This window comes from Anolis sagrei, chromosome X (genome assembly GCF_037176765.1).
Source record: "Anolis sagrei isolate rAnoSag1 chromosome X, rAnoSag1.mat, whole genome shotgun sequence".
NCBI lineage: Eukaryota > Metazoa > Chordata > Lepidosauria > Squamata > Dactyloidae > Anolis > Anolis sagrei.
Window position 1 is genome coordinate 11,449,641 of NC_090034.1, and position 23,081 is coordinate 11,472,721.

The following is a 23,081-nucleotide window of genomic DNA, read 5'->3' on the forward strand; positions in this document are numbered from 1 at the left end:
GCCATCAGTGCTCAAGCAGGGAGCTTTGAAATGGTTGAACGGAAGCTCTCCAAAGCTTTAGGTGCTCTTACTGCCTACTATATGGAAAACCAGATGATTACTAATCCATCTAAAATGCAGACGTGTGTTTTTCACCTTAAGCACAGACAAGCATCACAAACTCTGAGGATTACCTGAGAAGAAATCCCACTGGAGCATTGTAGCACACTAAAATACTTGGGGAGTTGGGTTGTTGTACGTTTTTCGGGCTTATAACCATATTCTAGAAGCATTCTCTCCTGACATTTCACCTGCATCTATAGCAGACATCCTCACAAACTCTGAGAATGCCTGCCATAGATGCAGGTGAAACATCATAAGAAAATGCTTCTAGAACATGGCCATAAAGCCCAAAAAATCTACAACAACCCAGTGATTCTGGCCATGAAAGCCTTCAAGAATACTTGGGAGTTACCCTGGATTGTGCTCTGACTTACAAAAAGCACTGCTTGAATATCAAGCAAAAAGTGGGTGCTAGAAACAGTATCATACAAAAGCTGACCGGCATAACTTGAGGATCACAACCAGACACAGTGATGACGCCTGCCCTTGCACTTGGCTACCCTGATGCTGAATACACATGCCTGGTGTGGAACACATCTCACCACATTAAAACACTGGATGTGGCTCTTAATTAGACATGCCGCATTATCATTGGATGTCTGCACCCCACACCACTGGAGAAACTATACTGTTTAACTGGTATTGCACCACCTGCGAGAGGTAGCAGCCAATAATGGAAGAACCAAGCCAGTGACATCTCCTGTTCATCATCTCTTTGGATATCAGCCAGCACACCAATGTCTTAAATCAAGAAATAACTAAGATCTACAAAGATACTTGTGGGAAAACCTCAGCAAGTGAGAGGCCAAAAGTGGCAGGCTAAAACCTGGAACCTCAATCCATGGCTGATACTGGATAAGAAACTTCCTCCTGGGCACAAAGAAGAATGGGCAACCTGGAAGGCGCTGAACAGACTGTGGTCTGGCACCACGAAAGGCAGAGCCAACATTAAGAAATGGGGCTACAAAGTAGAGTCCGCGACATGCGAGTGTGGAGAAGAGCAAACCACAGACCACTTACTACAGTGCAGTCTGAGCCCTGACACATACACATTGAAGGACCTTCTTACAGCGACAGCAGAGGCACTTCAAGTGGCCAGCTACTGGTCAAAGGACATTTAGTATGATGCCAAATTTTTAAGTTTGTTTTTAAATACATTAGAACTGTACCCTCAATTTGCTTGATACGATAAATAAATAAATGCATTCTGCTTTCCTATGACCCATAGCAAAGTTGGGAAACTTATTTCAAATGTCCAGTTTACATTTTAGAGAGGGTCTGGGGGCATAGCAAAAAGAGATAAACCCCAAATCAAAAGCTATGGGACCTTATTGTAGCTGAAAATGGTGAGGAGTAAGGATCTTGGTTGAGAAGACTAGATTTTATAAAGCAGAAATGCTTTTACACCGAATAGCTTTTCATCGGACTAACAGCCTAAAACATGTTGAAATTGACAGGCAGCATTAGAGAAGCAGCCCCATTCCAGCCATATAAAACAAAAAGTAAATTATTTAATGCATAAACAATGTTAATCCACAACAGAATGAGATATTTTTTCCATTTCTTTGAAGAGCATTTTCTTTGTTTAATCCATACAGTACTGAAAAGACATCATTTATATATATGTAAATATATATATATATTTCCTCCAGGTCCAGGTGAAACAGTCAAGTCAGTCCTCTTGCTTGGTTGAGAGGGATATTTCTTTTTAAACACTCAGATCCTAAAAGGTGGTTCTCTTTAGCTTGTTTTTGGCTCTAGAACAGAGTAGCAAGCGGAATGGGATTTTCAAGAGTAACTGGAGGGTTTGCTGCCTGATTCGTCTTCTTGGGAGCCCATACTCTACAAAAGGAAAAGAAGAAGGGTTCAGTGAATTTCCAAAAAGAAAAAAAGATACATTTCTGAATAAGTCAAACTGAGCCTGAGCCATCACGGTGTTAAGTTCTGAGTATTAAGACTCTGGAAGATTAGAGTTCAAATTACCACTCAGCCCCGAAAGCCCCTTGGGCTGGATCTACACTGCCATGTAATGCAGTTTCAGAATTCAGATTAACTCCTTAGTATATTTTAATGACTTCAATACTTCTGACAAGTAACATTTAACTATGCAGATCATTTGTATGTGTATTTTGGTACTGAGGAAAATGAATAATATCTGATATTTTAGAAAGTATGAAGGCAAACATAGAGATCCAAGCTCCTGGGAAATAATAGTAATAGTAATATGGATCGTTGGTTTTGCAGTCCCAGGCAACAGCAGGATTAATGAGAAGCAACTGGAAAAACTGACATAATAATAATGAGGATTTAAAGATCGAACTGCAAAGACTGGCACCAGCCAGTCAAGGTGGTCCCAGTGGTGATCGGCACACTGGGTGCAGTGCCTAAAGACCTTGGCCACCACTTAAAAATAATCGGCGCTGACAAAATTACCATCTGTCAGCTGCACGCATTATTCACCAATACAACACAGTCCTAGACACTTTGGAAGTTTCCGACATGTGATCCAATACAGCAGCCAGCATAGTGATCTTGTTTACTGTTTACTAATCTTGTTTTTTATCTAATAATAACAATAACAATAAACATTGACAAAATCATTATCTGTCAACTGCAAAAGGCCACCTTGTTTGGATATGCGCACATCACTCAAAAATACGTCACACAGTCCTAGACGCTTGGGAAGTGTTTGACTTGTAATTTTGTGATACAGAATCCAGCATAGAGATCTCATTTGCTGTGATATACTGTGTTTTTGTGTCAGAATAATAATAATAATAATAATAATAATAATAATAATAATAATAATAAACACTTACTTTCTGCACAAATTGAGGGTTCACAGTGATCTCCTGATCCATGGCTTTCAGTCTTTCATCAAGTTCTATACATTTCAGCATCTAGGAAGATCCACATTTCTCAGGATTGTTAGACAATGATGGGATTTTGAGCTTAAGACACTCTGCCAATGTTTGAAAGCTCCCGCTTCCCTCAATTCAATTAAAACCACTTTGTTTTGCAAGTCAGTCATTGGCTTCGTTTTTGCATCTGGGTCCCATCCTATACTTCAAAACTTTGCACAAGCTCCTGTTTTGTGCTTAGTTCTATTTGGGGGAACAGGCTCTTATTTTCCAGTTTTAATTTTAAAAATGGCCCCATAAGACTGCCTACCTTCTTGCTATGACACTATTTGTCTGCGACTATTTGTCATATGCCTAATGTGTTGAATGGTACGAATAGCATCCTATGGAGGTTATTTGGGAGTGTGGGCACCTTACAAGCTTCCTTTTTATTCACAAGATGGACTAAGGATTGGAGCCTTTTGCTTCTGCTAGCCTGCTCCCTTCCTTGGATGCCATTCCCCATCACCGATGGTTGCAATCTTATGTACCCGTATATACTCGAGTATAAGCTGACCTGAATGTAAGCCGAGGCACCTAGTTTTACCACAAAAAAACTGGGAAAACATGTTGACTCGAGTATAAGTTGAGGATGGGAAATGCAGCAGCGACTGGTCAATTTCAAAATAAAAATAGATTCTAATAAAATTACATTAAGAAGCATCAGGATGTTAAATGTTTTTGAATATTTACATTAAACTGTAATTTAAGATAAGACTGTTCAACTCTGATTAAACCATTATTCTAACCTTCTTCAATGTAAATGTGCTGATGTATCTTTTTAATAATAATAATAATAATAATAATAATAATAATAATAATAATAGAGGGAAATAATAAATGTAATAAAAATAAGAGGGAAATAATAAATGTAATAATAGATTAAAATAGTAAATGTAATAATAATAGAGGGAAATAATAAATGTAATAAAAATAGAGTAAAATAATTGTAATAATAACAATAATAAATAGAGTACAATAATAAATGTAATAAAAATAATAGAGGGAAATAATAAATGTAATAAAATAGAGTAAAATAATTGTAATAATAACAATAATAAATAGAGTACAATAATAAATGTAATAAAATAAAAGAGTAAAATAATGTAAATGTAATAATAACAATAATAATAACAGGGGGAAATAATAAATAACTTTGACTCGAGTATAAGCCAAGGGGGGCTTTTTCAGCCTAAAAAAGGCTGAAAAGCTCAGCTGATATTCAAGTATATACAATAATTAAATCTCAGCACAAGATCCACTCAATCGAGGACTTGCCTTTCTGACTAACACTGAGCTGTAATTTAAAACTTTCTGTAATTTCAACCAGATATGATATTGCCACTGTAGCAAGCAAATCCCTGCCTGGCACTGCACTCTGTAGTAGTTCATGGAAAATAAAGCACAGAGAAAATATAAAACATCCTTTTACCTCTTGATCTATGTTGTGAAGCATTGCTGGGTTGTTATATTTCTCTGGATTATCATGGAAACAGACCATGCCATCTTTCTGGTTAATACTTGCAAAAATTTCACCATCTTCTATCTGTGGAGGGGGAAAGATTTAAGCATCTCTGATACTAAAACCTTCATTAGCAACCTCGCCTAGACAGCAAAGGTCCAATTTCAAACACACCCCTGCAACCAGGGCCCCCTTTCCATTTACTCATCCTAACTGACAACTTTTAAAAGAAAACCAGCTCTTCTCTCTGAGCCAAAAGTGTCTATAGACTAACAGTAAATTTTACTAGAACATGCTGTAAGCACAATGAGCCAGGATCCATTGTGTCTGGACTGAGCCATTGCTTTTAACATAAATACTTGAAGTGCAGTATCTATCAAAGAGTGGTTTGACTTTACATTCCATTCTGCCATTTTAAAAATGAGTCCCATAAAAACAACCACACTTACCATATGAAGGACGTATTTTTCTGCTTCCTGGGGCCCTGACAACTGCACTCGACTTGCCATGTCTTGCAAAGACAAGGTTAAGAAAGTCTGAAACCAAGCAGCAGAGCAAAACCATGAAAGTTCTAAAATGCCATTTGTTTTTTGTAAACCCTTCCCTCGAGCCCAAGGAGATGAGCACACTGAACGGAGCTACCAGGAGCATGGATGGTGCATAGGAAAAGGCACATTGTGGGACAAACAAGGAATGAGTCCCATCTATTTCTCAACAAGGGCCATTTCTCATGCCGCAGATACGCAATATCCCCAGGGGAACAAAGGAACACCTAGGAATAGCTGCACGGCGCAGACTGCTCTCCAAAGGTGCCAAAACACGAAGAGCCTCACCTTCGTTAGCCTTTGAATGTTCTTCTTGTAGAGAGACGACAAGCACTGCTTGACCAAGCCCATGTTGTTATCCCTGGTGAAGGTCTCACTGTGCTTGTTCACCAGATTCCGCAGCTCCGAGGGCTTATTGGTTGCATACACCTGCGCTAATTCGTGGTAAGCGTTGCTAAGGGGCTGCAATAGGAACGCAAAGCCTGTTTCAGTCACACAGTCACACAAGGACTAGGGAGGGCTTTATTTTGGGGGGGGGGGTGATCAGAATGATGGGAGCTGTAGTTCTCCCACAATCAAAGAGCACTGTGAATTCCAGGAAACTGCAGGCAATAATTTTTAGTCCATTTTAAATATCTAATCCAGCGTTTCTCAACCTGGGGGTCGCGACCCCTAGAGGGGTCGCGAGGCAATTTTCGAGGGGTCGCAATATGGCCTCCTTAGGCCCCGCCCCCTCCACCTCCCTGGAATGGCTGCCGGGGCCCCTCTGCCAGTTTGGATCTGAACCGAACTACCAAACTGAGCCCAAAAAGCAGCACGGGGGGAGGGGGGAGGAGGGAGCAAAGAGGTCCACCGCTGCACTCCCCCTGCCTTCCCTGCAGGCTGTGGGGCAGTCCAAGCTTCTGGCACGAAAACTCAGTGCGGGGTGGGGGGAGTGAAGGGCCCGCTGCTCCTCCCCACAGGCCGCGGGAACTGGAGCCACGTGCAGCAATGGAGGGTCTCCCTAGGAGGAGGAGGAGGGAGAGAATGAAGGTGTTGATGCTCAGTCTGTTTCCCAGATGGGTATGTTTTGGGGGGCGGGGTGTGTGTGTGCAGGGTTTGGGCAAAGTTTTCTTTGGAACATTGTCCTCACTTAGTTACCAATTCCCCCCCCCCCTTCCGACAACAAATGCCCTTTTTTGTTTTCTCCCAGGGCGCAGGATTTACTTCCTCCCTCCCTCCCTGGCTGCCTGCCTTCCTTTTTTCCCTTCCCTCATTCAATTCCTTCCCTTTCTTCTTCCCCTCTCCTTTCTCCTTCATTCCTTTTTCTTCCTTGCTTCCTCCTTTCTTCCATCTTTTCGCCATTCCCTCCCCTCCCCAATCCAAACTGCCTAAACACGTCCCATTTCCCAGGTTTACAACCCCGGTGTTTGCAGCCAGCCAGCCGTCCGTGTGTTGGAGGAAGGGAGCAAAAGGAGGGAGGAAGGAAGGCTGCTGCTCAGCCTTTGGCTGACCCTCAGTGCTGCTGGGGAGCTGGACCCAGTGGCATTAGTGGAGTCAAGCAGCACCCGGCATGCACGGAGGATGCACTGGCTGCAGGGGATGCCAGCTGCTTCGCTGCCTCCTTTTCCTCCTCCTCTGTGTTGTGTTGTGTTTTTTTTTTGGGAGGGAGGGAGGGAGGAGGAGGGGGTGCCTCTCCGGGTGACCTTAGCTCAGGCATGGGCAAACTTGGGCCCTCCGGGTGTTTTGAACTTCAACTCCCACAATTCCTGACAGCTGGTAGGCAGTTAGGAATTGTGGGAATTGAAGTCCAAAATACCTGGAGGGCCCAAGTTTGCCCATGCCTGCCTTTGCCACAAATATGCAGTGAGAACCTCTTTGATTGTAGGTGAACTATAAATCTAATCAACTCCAACTCCCAAATGTCACAGTCTTTTTTCCCCAAACCCCACCAGTGTTCAAATTTGGGCATATTGCATATTCGTGCCAAGTTTGGTCCAGATCCATAGCTGTTTGGGGTCACAGTACTCTCCAGATGTAGGCAAACTACATCTCCCCTAAATCACTGTCAATTCTTCCCAAACCACTCCAGTATATTCTGTTCGTCATGGCAGTTCTGTGTGCCAAGTTTGGTCCAGTTCTGTAATTCCTGGGGGTCTCAGTGGTCTGTGGAAGTCAGAGCAGAATTGGTTGAAGGTACTGCAAATCACATCAACCATTGCCCATACTCCCCCAAACATATTGTTCTTGTGATTCATTGCTATGCTTTAATTATATTCAATTTGTAACAATGAAAATACATCCTACATATCAGATATTTATATTACTGGGTTGCTGTGAGTTTTCCGGGCTGTATGGACATGTTCCAGAAGCATTCTCTCCTGACGTTCAGCCCACATCTATGGCAGGCATCCTCAGAGATTGTTGGGATCTGTTGGAAACTAGGCAAGGGAGGTTTATATATCGGTGGAATGTCCAGGATGGGAGAAATAATGATTGTCTGTTGGAGGCAACTGTGAATGTTGGAACTAATCACCTTGATTAGCATTGCAAAGCTTTGCAGCTTCAAGGTGTGGAAGATTCCTGCCTGGAGTAATTCTTTGTTGGGAGATGCTAGCTGGCCCTGATTGTTTCATGCCTGGAATTCCCCAGTTCAGAGTGTTGTTCTTTATTTACTGTCCTGATTTTAGAGTTTTTAATACTGGTAGCCAGATATTGTTCATTTTCATGGTTTCCTCCTTTCTGTTGAAATTGTCCATGTACTTCATGTGGATTTCAGTGGCTTCTCTGTGTAGTCTGACATGGTGGTTGTTAGAGTAGCCGAGCATTTATGTGTTTTCAAATAATATGCTGTGTCCAGGTTGGTTCATCAAGTGCTCTGCTATGCCTGACTTCTCTGGTTGAAGTAATCTGCAGTGCCTTTCATGTTCCTTGATTCAGGTTTGGGTGCAGCGTTTGGGGGTCCCTATTGAGACTTGTCCACAGCTATAGGGTATCCGGTAGACTCCTGCAGAAGTGAGAGGACCTGCAGGACTTCTGCAGGAGTCTACCATATAGCATGTACAGGGACCGCCAAACGCAGCATTTCCCAAAACACGAATTAAAGAACACTGCAGACTGATTCAACCAGAGAAGTCAACCATAGCAGGGCACTTGATGAATAATTGAATTTAATATTAAATAATTAAATAATAAGTAGTAAAATAAGTAGGAACGAAAATCATTTTATGGTTAGGGGTCACCACAACACGAGGAACTGTATTTAGGGGTCACGGCATTAGAAAGGTTGAGAACCACTGATCTAATCAATCTTTGTAATCTCTGCCAATCGCTTGCTTTTGGTTTAGCAACTCTTCTCCTTAATATTCCCACAGTGTATGCAATATACAATATATAATAGACTTCCTATTAATGAATGATACAGCTTTACACATTTTATATCTTCTTCTTGCTTAATAAAATCCACCGTTATGGGGGTTTGGATGGTGTTTGCATATTGCAATCCTGCTTTTGTTATCATTTCTTCTATTTTTTGTCTTTGGCTTATCAGCAAAACCCCTTCTTGAGATTCACACATTTCAAGATAAAAAAAATAATTTTTTTAATTAAAAAAATGTGAGTCAAGCATTGAAAGAATTATTAGGTCGAAGCCTGTTAGAGTCAGTGGGCCAAAGCTAGTGTCATCCTGTGGAGTGTGAGTAGGCCAAAGCCTGTTAGAGTGATTTTATTTTGGCGATTTGGCTGTATGTATTTATTTTGTTTGTATTTAACTTATTATGATGTTATTATGTTTTTAGTTGTGTTTGTGTATTGATTTTCTGCTGTTAGCCTTAGTTCCTCTGCGGAGGTTGAGAAGACCAGTGTATAAAAGTTACAAATAAATAATAAATAAATAAATAGAGTCAGTGGGCCAAAGCTAGTGTCATCCTGAGGAGAGTGAATAGGCCGAAGCCTGTTAAGAGTCAGTGGGCCAAAGTTAGTGTTATCCTGAGGAGAGTGAGTAGGCCGAAGCCTGTTAGTCAGTGGACCAAAGCTAGGGTTGTCCTGAGGAGAGTGAATAGGCTGAAGCCTGTTAGAGTCAGTGGGCCAAAGCTAGTGTCATCGACAGGCTTTTAATGTTTGATATTGCTGTTTTTAAATTGTTAAATTGCTTTTAAATTTTGTTTTTAGCCATTCTTGTAAGCCGCTCCAAGCCCCAGGGGAGTGGCGGCATATAAGTTTAAATAATAAATAAATAAATAAATAAAAAATCTTGAGGAGAATGAGTAGGCCAAAGCCTGTCAGAGTCAGTGGACTAAAGCTAGTGTCGTCCTGAGGAGTGTGAGGTGACCCTCTGTGTGAGAGAAGCCTTGTGTGAGAAAGCTCCAGTGTGAAGACTGCTGTGTGTAAAGCTACGATGTATTTATTTATTTGTGTTATGGAAATCTTGTCGTTGTAAATAGTGCAACCATAGTATTTTACTACAAAGCAAAGCCTCCTATGGAAAAGATAACATTGTTCTCTGTGTTTTTGTTCTTTTTATCACTTTGGGCTACTGGTGCTGGGTCACGCAGCTGCTAATAAGTTACTCTGCTGTACATTTATGGGGAGGGCCTTTTGTAAATAAGCCCACTTGTCGGCTTCAGAGGAAGGCACTGGCCAATTTCCAACTTCCTTTGAACGAGACTTGTAAAGGACAGACAGGGTTCGACTCCTGCTCCGTTAGAGGAAGGCAATGGCAAACTATCTCTAAAGGAAACAGGTCAATAAAACTTTTAAGACAGAGTTTCACGAGCCCATCTGAAAACATGGGACACCACCAGCAAACCACACATGACAGGATTTCCGGAATCCTACCTTCACAAACCGACCCACTATCTGGGAAGTGTACTTCGGCAGCTGCTGCACTTTGCCAAGTAGTATCAACGAAACTAGGATATATTTTTTGTAAGATTCCAGCATAATGTGGCTGACCGCCATGGCAGGAGTAGTAATAGCCTAAAGCAGAAGAAGAAAAGGGAGGCAGAAGGAGATAAGCGCTACTTGTTCATTTATTCAGTCGTTTCAGACTCTTCGTGACCTCATGTACCAGCCCACGCCAGAGCTCCCTGTCGGCCGTCACCACCCCCAGCTCCTTCAAGGTCAATCCAGTCACTTCAAGGATGCCATCCATCCATCTTGCCCTTGGTCGGCCCTCTTCCTTTTTTCCTTCCATTTCCCCCGGCATAATTGTCTTCTCTAAGCTTTCCTTTCTTCTCATGATGTGGCCAAAGTAGTTCATCTTTGCCTCTACTATCCTTCCCTCCAATGAGCTACTAGAAGCACCAAAAAAACATGATTTTCCTTGTAGTTATTTCCCCAGATATGAAGGGTCTGGGTTCTCAATAGTCTCAGTTGCTTGACTAAATTTTAAGCCTCCACATTTTTTGCTAAATTTATGTTATAATCAAGATCTTGGTCCCATTTTATTAAGTCATTCCTGTATTTCTCAGTTAACTCTCTATATTTTTTTTCATGTCAGGAGCGGCTTGAGAAACTGCAAGTCGCTTCTGGTGTGAGAGAATTGGCTGTCTGCAAGGATGCTGCCCAGGGGACGCCCGGATATTTTACAACCCAACAATTTTTATTGTTTTATTTTTTTTTTAAAAAAAGGATAGGGTCTTTACAGGTTCTAACAATTTTAAAAACACTTTTTATATTTCTGCTTTATTTATTAAGAAATCTAAAGGGAACATCTCATATAAAACAAAGTATATAGTTAAGGATGGTTTCTAGTTTTTATTTAATTATTCTGGAGCGACTACAGGGAGTCAATAAAATAAAATGTATAAAAGGATAAGATACAGTAAAAAAGAGTTGTACATTTATGTTTTATACATGTTTATGGCTATGTGGCGCATTTTAAATATATTTATATACCAGAGGAAATGAACTGTAAATAATATAATTAAAAGCTTAAATAAAAATTAACTGGAAAAAAGGTATGAAAGGCCTGAAAAGCTAAAGTTCTGCAAATATTTTTAAATGACTGTATTGTTATTATTATATAAACATATTATTATACGTTAATATATATATGATAATAATTATAGATTGTTATTAGACTCTTCCTACAGCATTAAAAGAAAAAAGAAGGAACTCTCTTTCACCCCAGAGAGAAGGAAACCCTACCTGTTCATAGAAGTAGAGTGCTCGTTCAAAGTTCTTGAGCCCAGTGTATATCATTCCGCCATAGTAGTAGTAACATAGAAAGTGCTTTGCATCGTATGCCCCATTCTCTTTACAGATATCCATCATGTCCACATCTAGATACGGGAGGGCAGGCTTAAAGCATTTGGCTAACAAACAGAGCTAAAAACAAAACAGGCCAGGGTTAGGGTTCAGGAGAGCCACCACTTTCGCACCCAAAGGAGAAGAAAAGCTTCAATCACGTATCAGACCAAAACACAACTTGTGATAATTATAACAGCCAGAAGAAAAAGACAGGAACTGTCCACGTTCTGTCCTCCTAATTTGAAATAATTCTAACTAAGATTCCCCTGAAACAGAGTAGGAGCTAGTGTCAGAAGGCAGACTTTGGTTTTCTAAATATTGTTATACAAACTATTGTTTTGGAAAGAACATTCATGATTTCTCAATTGGCTTAGTGTAACCTTGTCTTCCCACTGCCTGCTTCCATGTCCAATTATAAGTCTGAAAACTGTTAGCTTTCCAGAACAGTTTGTTTCTTTACTGGCACAAGAGCACTCTCAACCTTTTAATTACATCTCTTATCTGATTAAAAAAGAGGCAGATTGATCTTCCTCAAGGTAATGAAGTAATCTAATGCCGATTCACGAAGCCACTGAGAGCCACAAGTGAGGCAGCTTAGATTACCAGCTAAAGGCCACCTGCAATGCTTTCCCACTGCATTCTGAGTCAAAGATATGACGCAAAAGCGAGATGGAGGGGACTTATGCCACAGCGTCCAACTGCCAGGATGATTCAGGGAACAGCTAATTTTAGAAAGCAGCTCTACAAGTTAAAGGGGAAAATGAAGGATCTAAAAAAGATAGTAAACTCAAGGATAGACTTCCGCAATGCTGTGCACACCCAGCTACCTCTGGACCCAGTTCATAAATTTCAATTAATTCAAAACATGGTGGCCATATTGATTATTGCCACCTTTAGAAAACACTACTTCACACCAATACTAAAATCATTCCATTGCTTATTACTTTAAAGCCCAACCTGGTACCCAAAGGTCAGCCTATAAATTCCTTACCTGGCATAGATCTGCATGTATTGAGGTCAGCTGGTTGGTATTCATCTGCATTTTGTCTATGGCTTGCCTGAGAATTCCAATTCCTCGCAAGGGCTGTGAGAAACAAACAAGGTCTCTTCTTAAAATTCCTTTAAAGGCCACACTTAAAATTTTAAGAAGACATCTACTGATCCGTCAAGGCCAAGGACCCCAAGACACCTGCGTGATATCCAAAACCAATGTTGTATACTACCATTCCCCAGACATTGGAGAATTCTGTAATTATAATGCCCCTTCCAAAGGAACTCCTATGAACTCTGATTCTATTGAAACTCCTCTTTCCAATGTCTTTCCCCATGTAACTCTGTCGTCAAATCAAGCATCACTCATTCTGTACCTTTGCACTTTATTTTATCTGCCTAAGTGTAGTATCTTACATTCATTTTTTAGTTTGGGCCCAATTCTCCAATCTGCTAAGGTCATTTTGAAGTCTGATCCTGCCCTGTAGAGTATTATCTATCCCTCCTAATTTGGTGTCATCTGCAACTTTGATAAGCATGCCCTCTAAACCCTCATCCTTTACTCATTAATAAATATGTTGAACAGTACTCCACTAGTCACTTCTTTCCAGGATGAAGAGGAATCATTGGCGGAAAGCATCCTTTGGGTTTGGTCGCTTAACCAATTACAGATCCACCTAACAGTAGTATTGTCAAGCCCACAATTGACTAGCTTGCTTGCAAGAAGATCGAGGGGGATCTTGTTGAAGGCCTTCTGAAATGAAGATATGCTACATCCACAGCATTCCCTGCATCTATCAAGCGTGTAGCTCTATCAAAAAAGAGATGAGTCTGGCATGACTTGTTTTTGAGAAAGCCATGTTGACTTTTAGTGACCCCAGCATTCTTTTCTAAGTGATTGCAGACTGCCTCCTTAATGATCTGCTCCATAACCTTTCCTGACATTGATGTCAGGCTGACTAGATGGTAATTATTTGGGTCCTCTTTTTTCCCTTCATAATGAAAGAGACAACATTTGCTGGGACTTCTCCTGTTCTCCAAAAATTATCAAAGATTATTGCCAGAGATTATAAAATGACTTCTGCTAGTTCCTTCAATACTCTTGGATTTAGTTCATCTGGCCCTACAGACTTCAGTTTGTTTAGAGCAGCCAGATATTTCTGGACTACTTCTTTTCCTATTTTGGGTTGGATATTCCCTATTGCCTAGCCCGCTCCATTTTGACAGGGAAAAGACTGAGGAAGAGAAGGTGTTGAGTAATTCTGCCTTTCCCTATGCCCTGTCAGCATTTCACGATCTTCTCCATGCAGGGGCCCAAGAATTCATGCATTCCTTTAAATGAAGTATTCCTGTTCAATGACTAGGGTCATTCCATGCCAAGCAGTCTAAACCTTCCCACCATCATGTATCCAATATTGTTCAAATTTTAGCTGTCGTGCCAGTCAGGTGTTATACTAAGTTTTCCAAAATTTGAGGTCTCTAACTGCAATAGTTGCTGATTTAGACCCCCTTATCTGAAGGGTAGTCAGTCAGCATGCACATAACACTTAACAAAATGCCATTTTGGGGGTTTAATAAAATGTATAAGAATGGCTAGTAAATTGAAATCCTGTACAGTTTTTTTCTGCTGATTCCAATGAAATCAATTTTAACATTATGGATGCAAAATGTAGTCAAACAAATTGACTCAAAATGTGCATGAAAATGCGTTGCAACTCATCGTGATAAATTTTGACTTATATTCAGATTGCAACAATTTCCATACAAACAAAGATACGGACTTGAAATTTTGACCAAGAATTATGCTTGTGCTGGACATAATACTGCCAGATTTGCAACTATACAGCATCTATAACCGCCCTGTAGGATCTCTTCAAATTTCACAATGTCAGCACAAATTGGTAAAATATACTGAAGTTCAATGCCAATTATTAAAAAATATTATTCACCCCTGGATTCATAAATTGGATTCTATGGTGGTTTAGATGAGGCCATAATCTAAACACCAAGGTCCCTTCTACACTACCCTATAACCCAGGATCTGATCCCAGATTATCTGCTTTAAACTGGATTATATGAGTCTGCACTGCCGGATAATCTGGGATCAGATCCAGTGTGGAAGGGGACCAAACTTGTACTTACTGACCTGCTTCCGTTCCACAAGAGCATTTGTCAATTGGTGACACAAGCCAGCAACTAGAGAGAAGAAGAAAAGAAATGAGAAACTCCACAGAAGAAAACTCACTAAAATTTGAGAACATGCAAGAGGGCAGAATGAACTCACAAGTGTCTGTGGCATATCGGATGTGCTCCCCGTTACAAGTGCTGATAAAAAGCTGGACCTGTGAGAACAATGTTTCAAAGTCCGGGACGCTGGGCATAGAAAACTTCACAAACCTAAAAAACAAGGACAGAAACACAGGCTTGATGTGCATTTGTTGATGTGCATTAAGGCCTCAATTGGGCAGTGAGGCATGTGACAAGCCACAGAGCAAAGGAGGAAAGCTTTCACTTCGGAAAGCAAGCGTGACTTACAGATTTGAAAAGGCAAGGGGATACAAGAAGAATCACAATTCAAAGAGAAACGTGAGCATTTAAAAAATAAGGGATTGTGAAAAAGATGCAAGGCATCCCCCTGAAATTTAGCACAATCTAGAGACATTTAGGATGAAAACTTTTGGAAAAACATGACTTACAAAACGGCAAGGACCCCAAGAGAGTGTTCTTGCACATCGAGAGCACCAAGCACGGTATCCAAGTGAGAGAGATTCTTTGCTAGCAGTTCTCCACTTTTGTTGATTAGTTCGCAAAGCTGAGTCATTTGCCCTAAAACAATCGGGAAAGGTGACATTACATTCAGATTCAGACAATGATAAAATAAAGGCTAGTCACAAACCTTCAGTGGGGTGCTTGAATATACATTTTCCAAGACTGACAATATTTGGAGTCTATTGTAATGATCTTCTCTCCACAAAGAACACTCAAATTATACATTAATTTTAAAAAACATTGTGTTATGTTTTAAATGTTAAAGCTATAGTTTTAATACATTATTATTACTATGTTTATTTATACCCTGCTTCTTCTCCCACAACAGACTCAAATTATAGCTTAATTTAAAAAAACATTGTGTTATGTTTTAAATGTGTAAACTGTCATTTTAATAAGCTATTATGATGATGTTTATTTATACCCCGCTTCTTTTCTCCACGAAGGAGACTCAAATTATTATGATAAATTATTATAAACCAACATTAAAAACAAAAACAACAGAAAAATGTATAATTCTAATTTTTGCTATTTTAATATAATATATTGTATATACATATAATATTAATAATATTGTAATGTAATACAATGTAATACTAATAATAATACAATATATAATGTACTAATAATATTGTAACATAACAATACTAATATATTAATTATAATACTAGACTGTTTTAATGGATAATCTCAGTGGTCTGAGGGTCAATTTATTAATTTGTCTTAATTTATTAATTTGTTACATATGGTTTATGTAGAGTGTAATCTGTTTATTTGGTTATATGATTTTGTTTTTGGTTGTAAGATGTTCATTTGGTTATATGATGTTAGTTTAGAGATCTGGAGTCCAGCTATTAACAGGTGCTGGACCCAGGGAACATACCACTCCCTGTTACACTGGCTGCCAATATGTTCCCGAGCCCGATTCAAGGTGCTGGTTTTGACCCTTAAAGCCCTAAATGGTTCAGGCCCAACTTACATCTGTCTGCGTCTCCTCTTACCAAGCTGCCTGATCATTCATATCTTCCAGACTCTTCTCTCGTTCTCACAAATACGATTGGTGGCAACGAGAGAGGGCCTCCTTGGTAGCCACCCCAGGCCTATTGAGATTCAAACTGCCCCATCCTTCCCTGTTATCTTTCAAGAACAAGTTGAAGACTTACCTGTTCAAGCATGCTTTTGACAAATGAATTCAAATGAAGCAAAATATACTATTTAATTGATGAGTCTCCACAATAATTGTAATTGGTTTTAAATGTTTTAAATGCTTAATAACTATGAACCAGCACGGGCTCTAAGATAGAATCATAGAATCATAGAATCAAAGAGTTGGAAGAGACCTCATGGGCCATCCAGTCCAACCCCCTGCCAAGAAGCAGGAATATTGCATTCAAATCACCCCTGACAGATGGCCATCCAGCCTCTGTTTAAAAGCTTCCAAAGAAGGAGCCTCCACCACACTCCGGGGCAGAGAGTTCCACTGCTGAACGGCTCTCACAGTCAGGAAGTTCTTCCTCGTGTTCAGATGGAATCTCCTCTCTTGTAGTTTGAAGCCATTGTTCAGCGTCCTAGTCTCCAAGGAAGCAGAAAACAAGCTTGCTCCCTCCTCCTCCCTGTGGCTTCCTCTCACATATTTATACATGGCTATCATATCCCCTCTCAGCCTTCTCTTCTTCAGGCTAAACATGCCCAGTTCCTTAAGCCGCTCCTCATAGGGCTTGTTCTCCAGACCCTTTATCATTTTAGTCACTCTCCTCTGGACACATTCCAGCTTGTCAATATCTCTCTTGAATTGTGGTGCCCAGAATTGGACACAATATTCCAGGTGTGGTCTAACCAAAGCGGAATAGAGGGGTAGCATGACTTCCCTAGATCTAGACACTAGGCTCCTATTGATGCAGGCCAAAATCCCATTGGCTTTTTTTGCCAATTGTTGGCTCATGTTTAACTTGTTGTCCACGAGGACTCCAAGATCTTTTTCACACGTACTGCTCTCAAGCCAGGCACCCCCCATTCTGTATCTTTGCATTTCGTTTTTCCTGCCAAAGTGGAGTATCTTGCATTCGTCACTGTTGAACTTCAAGAAGAATTGTGATTCTTCTTGTATCCCCTTGCCTTTTCAAATACGCCAGGGAGGCTCTTCTCTCGCTCCCACCATCATCACAAGCATGGTTGGTGGGGATGAAGGAGTGGGCCTTCTCGGTGATGGCCCCTCGACTTTGAAATTCCCTCCCCAGGGAGATTAGGCAACCCCCCACACTATCCACTTTTTGCAGGGAGTTGAAAACTTGGATGTTTCAGCAAGCATTCAAGAATGATTGGCAACATTTATAAATGCCGGGTCCCTAGTTAACCAGGCAGTACTTTGTTCTCTTTACCCCGCCCAATTCCACAGCCCTATAGTTTGCAGTTTGCACTTTTCCATGCCGAGCCTTTTTGATAGCCGGGTCCTGCCCATTTTAGTAGCCCTGGTTCCTGGATCTGGATTTGAGTATTGACTGGATGGAGTTTTAATGCTAATATTTTATACTTTTATGTCTATTTACTTTGTTTTTAACTGGACAAATGCTTAAATGGACTATGTTCTTGTTTGAATTGTGTTTTTGTTTGATGGATTGTTTGTTTATTGTCTTATGGACATTTGGTCCCATGCAAGCCGCCCCAAGTCCCTTCGGGGAGAGGGTGATGGGGTGTAAGAATAACATTGTTGTTATGGTTATTATTATTATTAATAATAATGTATTATTAATGGAAATGAACCCGGTGGTGCAGAGGGTTCAACTGCTGAGCTTGCTGACTGAAAGGTTGGTGGTTTGAATCTGAGGAGCAGAGTGAGCTTCCACTGTTAGCCCCAGCTTACGCCAATCTAGCAGTTCAAAAACATGCCAATGTGAATAGAACAATAGGTTCTGCAGGAAGGTAACGGCGCTCCATGCAGTCATGCCGGCCACATGACCTTGGAGGTGTCTACAGACAACGCCCGCTCTTCTGCTTAGAAATAAAGAAGAGCACCACCCTCCAGAGTTGGACTCGACTAGACTTAATGTAAAGGGGAAACCTTTACTTTTACCTTATTACAGTAGAGCCTCACTTATCCAACATAAACGGGCTGGCAGAATGTTGGATAAGTGAAAATGTTGGATAATAAGGGGTGGGGGGACTAAGGAAAAGCCTATTAAACGTCAAATTACGTTATGATTTTACAAATTAAGCATCAAAACATTATGTTTCACAACAAATCGACAGAAAAAAGCAGTTCAATACCTGGTAACGCTATGTAGTAATTACTGTATTTACAAATTTAGCACCAAAACAGACAAGGGTTCTTTCTTTCTCCCACCCTGGACTGTGTTGGATAATACAAAATGATGGATGAGTTAAAGTTGGATATGTGAGATTCTTCAAGTGATTTTTGTCTTATATTGATGTCTTTATGTTAAATATTATTTAATTTGTATTGTATTATGTTGTGAGCCACTTCGGGTCCCGCTTTGGGGAGAAAAGCAGGATATAAATAAAGATTTATTACTATTGTTGTTTTTCTGATTATTATTACTATTATTATTATTATTTAATGGATAACGGCCAAGGAATTTTTAATGGTATATTGACTTAATTTATTGATTTGTTATATGTGGTTTATATAGTGTGTAGTCTATTTTGTTATATGATGTTTGTTGTTGAGTTTTTATGTTGGACTGTGTGATTTTAATGTTTATATTGATTTGTTTTTAATTCCATGTTTTAATGTTAAATGATGTCGTGTTTTATGATATGGAATGTGTCAGAGGAGGGCGACTAAAATGATCAAGGGTCTGGAGAACAAGCCCTATGAGGAGCGGCCTAAAGAGCTGGGCATGTTTACTCTGAAGAAGAGAAGGCTGAGAGGAGATATGTTAGCCATGTGAGAGGAAGTCATAAGGAGGAGGGAGCAGACTTGTTTTCTGCTGCCTTGGAGAATAAGATGTGGAACAATCGCTTCAAACTACAAGAAAGGAGATTTCATCTGCACCTTAGGAAGAACTTCCTGACTGTGAGAGCTGTTCAGCAGCAGAACTCTCTGCCCTGGAGTCTGGTGGAGGCTCCTTCTTTGAGGGCTTTAAACAGAGGCTGGATGTGTTGTCGAAAGCTTTCATGGCCGGAATCACTGGGTTGCTGTAGGTTTTTTCGGGCTATATGGCTATATGGACAATTTCACCCTATGTCTGGAAGCTCTGTCAAACTGGCTACATGCTAGCAGACTGAAGGTGAACCTGGCGAAGACTGAGATTCTCTGGCATGGCCGCCCGGCAGGTCTGACTCCTCCATTACCTACCTTCAATGGTGCCGCCCTATCTCCATCGACCACTGTTAAGAGCTTAGGTGTCATCCTGGATTCACAGCTGACAATGGAAGCTCAGGTCGCTGCTGCCAGCAAACAGGCCTTTTTCCATCTACAACAAGCGAGGCAACTGGCACCCTACCTATCTGACGAGGCTCTGGCAACTGTCATTTATGCCACGGTCACGTCTAGGCTGGACTATTGCAACGCCCTGTATGTGGGCCTTCCGATGTCTACGACCTGAAAGCATCGTATTGTTCAGAATGCGGCAGCCAGGCTACTCACAAGAATGCCCATGAAATGCCATTTAACACCAGTGCTGCAACATTTACATTGGCTTCCAACTGAGTACCGTGGCCTGTATAAGATGCTAGTTCTGACCTTTAAAACTCTTTACGGCCAGGGTCCATCGTACCTTAGGGACCGCCTCTCCTTCTCCCATCATCGGAGGTCGCAACGACCAGCCCAACGTGACTTACTCCATATACCAGGTCCTAGAGAAGTGCACTTGGAAAGGACCGGACGCATGGCTTTTTCTACTTCTGCCCCTGCCTTGTGGAATTCCTTGCTGCCCTACATGAGAGCCATGTGTGACTTAGGGCCTTTTACTCTCGCACTTAAGACCTGGCTTTTTACTAGAGCATTCGATCTCTGTTAATTTTTGTATGTATGTATTTTATCTTTTGTAATTTAGCTGTAAATCGCCTGGAGCATTCTCGGATGGAGGGTGATTAATAAGTTATTAAATGATGATGATGTTCTAGAGGCATTTGTTGGGGGTGCTTTGAATGCAATTTTCCTGCTTCTTGGCAGGGAGTTGGACTGGGTGACCCACAAGGTCTCTTCCAGCTTTATGATTTAATCGATAATAATTGTATGTTATTATTATGCTGCTATTATTATTATGTCATCAGCTGGGGACCCCTCCCCCCAGCACCAATTGCTGCTCTGGGCCAGAGTGAAGAGAGGGGGGGCCAGGGGACAGTTCCACCTTGTCTCCTGTGCTATGCTAATAATATAATATATTTTATATACATATAATATTACAATGTAATGCAATTTAATACTACTACTACTAATAATATTATAATTATATATTTATATTACATGTAATATTACAAATAATATTACAATATAATGGTATAGTACAATATAATATTTAATATGCATATTGTGTTTGTTGTTCATTCATTCAGTTGTTTCTGACTCTTCGTGACCTCATGGACCAGCCCACGCCAGAGCTCCCTGTCGGCTGTCCCCACCCCCAGCTCCTTCAATCTCAATCCAGTCACTTCAAGGATGCCATCCATCCATCTTGCCCTTGTTCGGCCTCTCTTCCTTTTTCCTTCCTTTTCCCCCAGCATCATTGTCTTCTCTAAGCTCTCCTTTCTTCTCATGATGTGGCCAAAGTACTTCATCTTTGCCTCTACTATCCTTCCCTCCAATGAGCAGTCAGGCTTTATTTCCCGGAGGATGGACTGGTTGGATCTTCTTGTGGTCCAAGGCACTCTCAGCACTTTCCTCCAGCACCACAGTTCAAAAGCATCTATCTTCCTTTGCTCAGGTAGGTGACTATGGGGAATACCATTGCTTTAACTATGCGGATCTTCGTTGCCAGTGTGGTATTTCTACTCTTCCTGCTATTCTTATTATTATTATCATCATCCTAATACTGAAAGGGCTATAGTTACATTATAACTGTATTTTCAATTTGCTCCTGATATGATGAATAAATAAATCAGGCTCTAATTGCATTTTATGGTTGTTGTTATTATTATTAGTATTGCTGCTGCAGCTACTGTTTTGGTAGGCCTTAGGGCAGGCATGGGCCAACTTAGGCCCTCCGGGTGTTTTGGACTTCAACTCCCACAATTCCTATATTGTACTATGCTAATAATATAATATATTGTATGTATATATAACTTGCAAGCTGCTTTGAGTCTCCTTCGGAGTGAGGAGGGCAGCATATAAATGTTGTAAATAAATAAATAAATAAATTATTGTCAAAGGCTTTCATGGCCAGAATCACTGGGTTGTTGTAGGTTTTTTCGGGCTATATGGCCATGTTCTAGACGTATTCTCTCCTGATGTTTCGCCTGCATCTATGGCAAGCATTCTCAGAGGTAGTGAGGTCTGTTGGAACTAGGAAAAAGGGTTTATATATCTGTGGAATGACCAGGGTGAGACAAAGGTCTCTTGTCTGCTGGAGCTAGGTGTGAATGTTTTAACTGACCACCTTGATTAGCATTTGATGGCCTGGCAGTGCCTGGGGCAATCTTTTGTTGAGAGGTGATTAGATGTCCCAGATTTTTTCCTCTCTGTTGTTTTGCTGTTGTAATTTTAGAGTTTTTTTTTAATACTGATAGCCAAGTTTTGTTCATCTAATCACCTCTCCACAAAAGATTGCCCCAGGCACTGCAAGGCCACCAAATGCTAATCAAGGTGGTCAGTTGAAATATTCACACCTAGCTCCAGCAGACAAGAGTCCTTTGTCTCACCCTGGTCATTCCAGAGATATATAAACCCTTTTTCCTACTTCCAACAGACCTCACTACCTCTGAGGATGCTTGCCATAGATGCAGGCGAAACGTCAGGAGAGAATACCTCCAGAACATGGCCCTATAGCCCGGAAAAACCTACAACAACCCAGTGATTCCGGCCATGAAAGCCTTCGACAATAAAATTAGGATAGTAATAACATTATATTATATTAATTATATTTATTACACGTATTTCTTAAAGAGGCTCCCTCTCTGCGATGCTAGAAATTGAGGGGAATCCTTATCTGGGGTGTGAAGCTGCCCATCTCGCTGTCAAGCCTGGCTGCGGCCTAGCGCGCCCGCCTGAATCCCCGGCCTTTCCCATCCCCGAAGGAGGCGCTGAGGCGGCACTGACCTTGGGCCGAGAGCTGCCTGACGCTGTTGACGAACTGCTCCAGGGCCGACGCCATCTTGGAGGCCGAAGCGGCGCCCGGGCAGCAGCAGCAGCGCGGCGAGAGCAGCACCCGCCTCGCCGCAGGCACTGACTCTCCCTCTCTGGCGGCCGACGCAGCCTCGATGACGCCGCCCGCCAGGCGCAGCCAATCAGGGCCCGCGCCCCTGCGTGGTGGCGTCACTTCCCGCCGCCGACGCCTTTTGACAGCGCCGTCGCCATGGCAACGGCCTCCCTCAAGGCCCAAAGGCAGGCATGGGCCAACTTGGGCCCTCCGGGTGTTTTGGACTTCAACTCCCACAATTCCTAACAGCCTCAGGCCCCTTCCTTTCCCCCCTCAGCCGCTTAAGCGGCTGAGGGGGAAAAGGAAAGGGCCTGAGGCTGTTAGGAATTGTGGGAGTTGAAGTCCAAAACACCTGGGGGGCCCAAGTTGGCCCATGCCTGTCCTAAGGCCTACCAAAACAGTAGCTCCAGCAATAATAATAACAATAATAACCACAAAATGCAATTAGAGCCTGATTTATTTATTTATTCATCGTGTCAGGATCAAATTGGAAATGCAATTATGTAACTATGGCCCTTTTCCATATTAGGATGATGATAATAATAATTATTATAATAATAAGTTCTTGTGGGTTTTTTCCGGGCTGTATGGCCATGTTCTAGAGGCATTCTCTCCTGACGTTTCGCCTGCATCTATGGCAAGCATCCTCAGAGGTAGTGAGGTCTGTTAGAATTAGGAAAAAGAGGGTTTATATATCTGTGGAATGACCAGGGTGGGACAAAGGACTCTTGTCTGCTGGAGCTAGGTGTGAATGTTTCAACTGACC

General features: G+C 41.4%; 1 protein-coding gene across 1 annotated transcript; it reads right to left on the reverse strand.

Annotated features, from left to right (window-relative positions):
• Nucleotides 1–1,593: 1,593 nt before the first annotated feature.
• Nucleotides 1,594–22,377, reverse strand: LOC137098009 (COP9 signalosome complex subunit 3). The gene is made up of 12 exons (XM_067473663.1): nucleotides 22,216–22,377; nucleotides 14,927–15,056; nucleotides 14,515–14,627; nucleotides 14,377–14,426; nucleotides 12,232–12,324; nucleotides 11,139–11,318; nucleotides 9,825–9,965; nucleotides 5,298–5,471; nucleotides 4,914–5,000; nucleotides 4,435–4,548; nucleotides 2,922–3,002; nucleotides 1,594–1,944 (listed from the first exon to the last, which is right to left on the reverse strand). Exons 1-12 carry the CDS (start codon nucleotides 22,268–22,270, stop codon nucleotides 1,891–1,893), a joined length of 1,272 nt encoding a protein of 423 aa, XP_067329764.1. The 5' UTR covers nucleotides 22,271–22,377; the 3' UTR covers nucleotides 1,594–1,890.
• Between the last annotated feature and the right edge of the window lie 704 nt (nucleotides 22,378–23,081).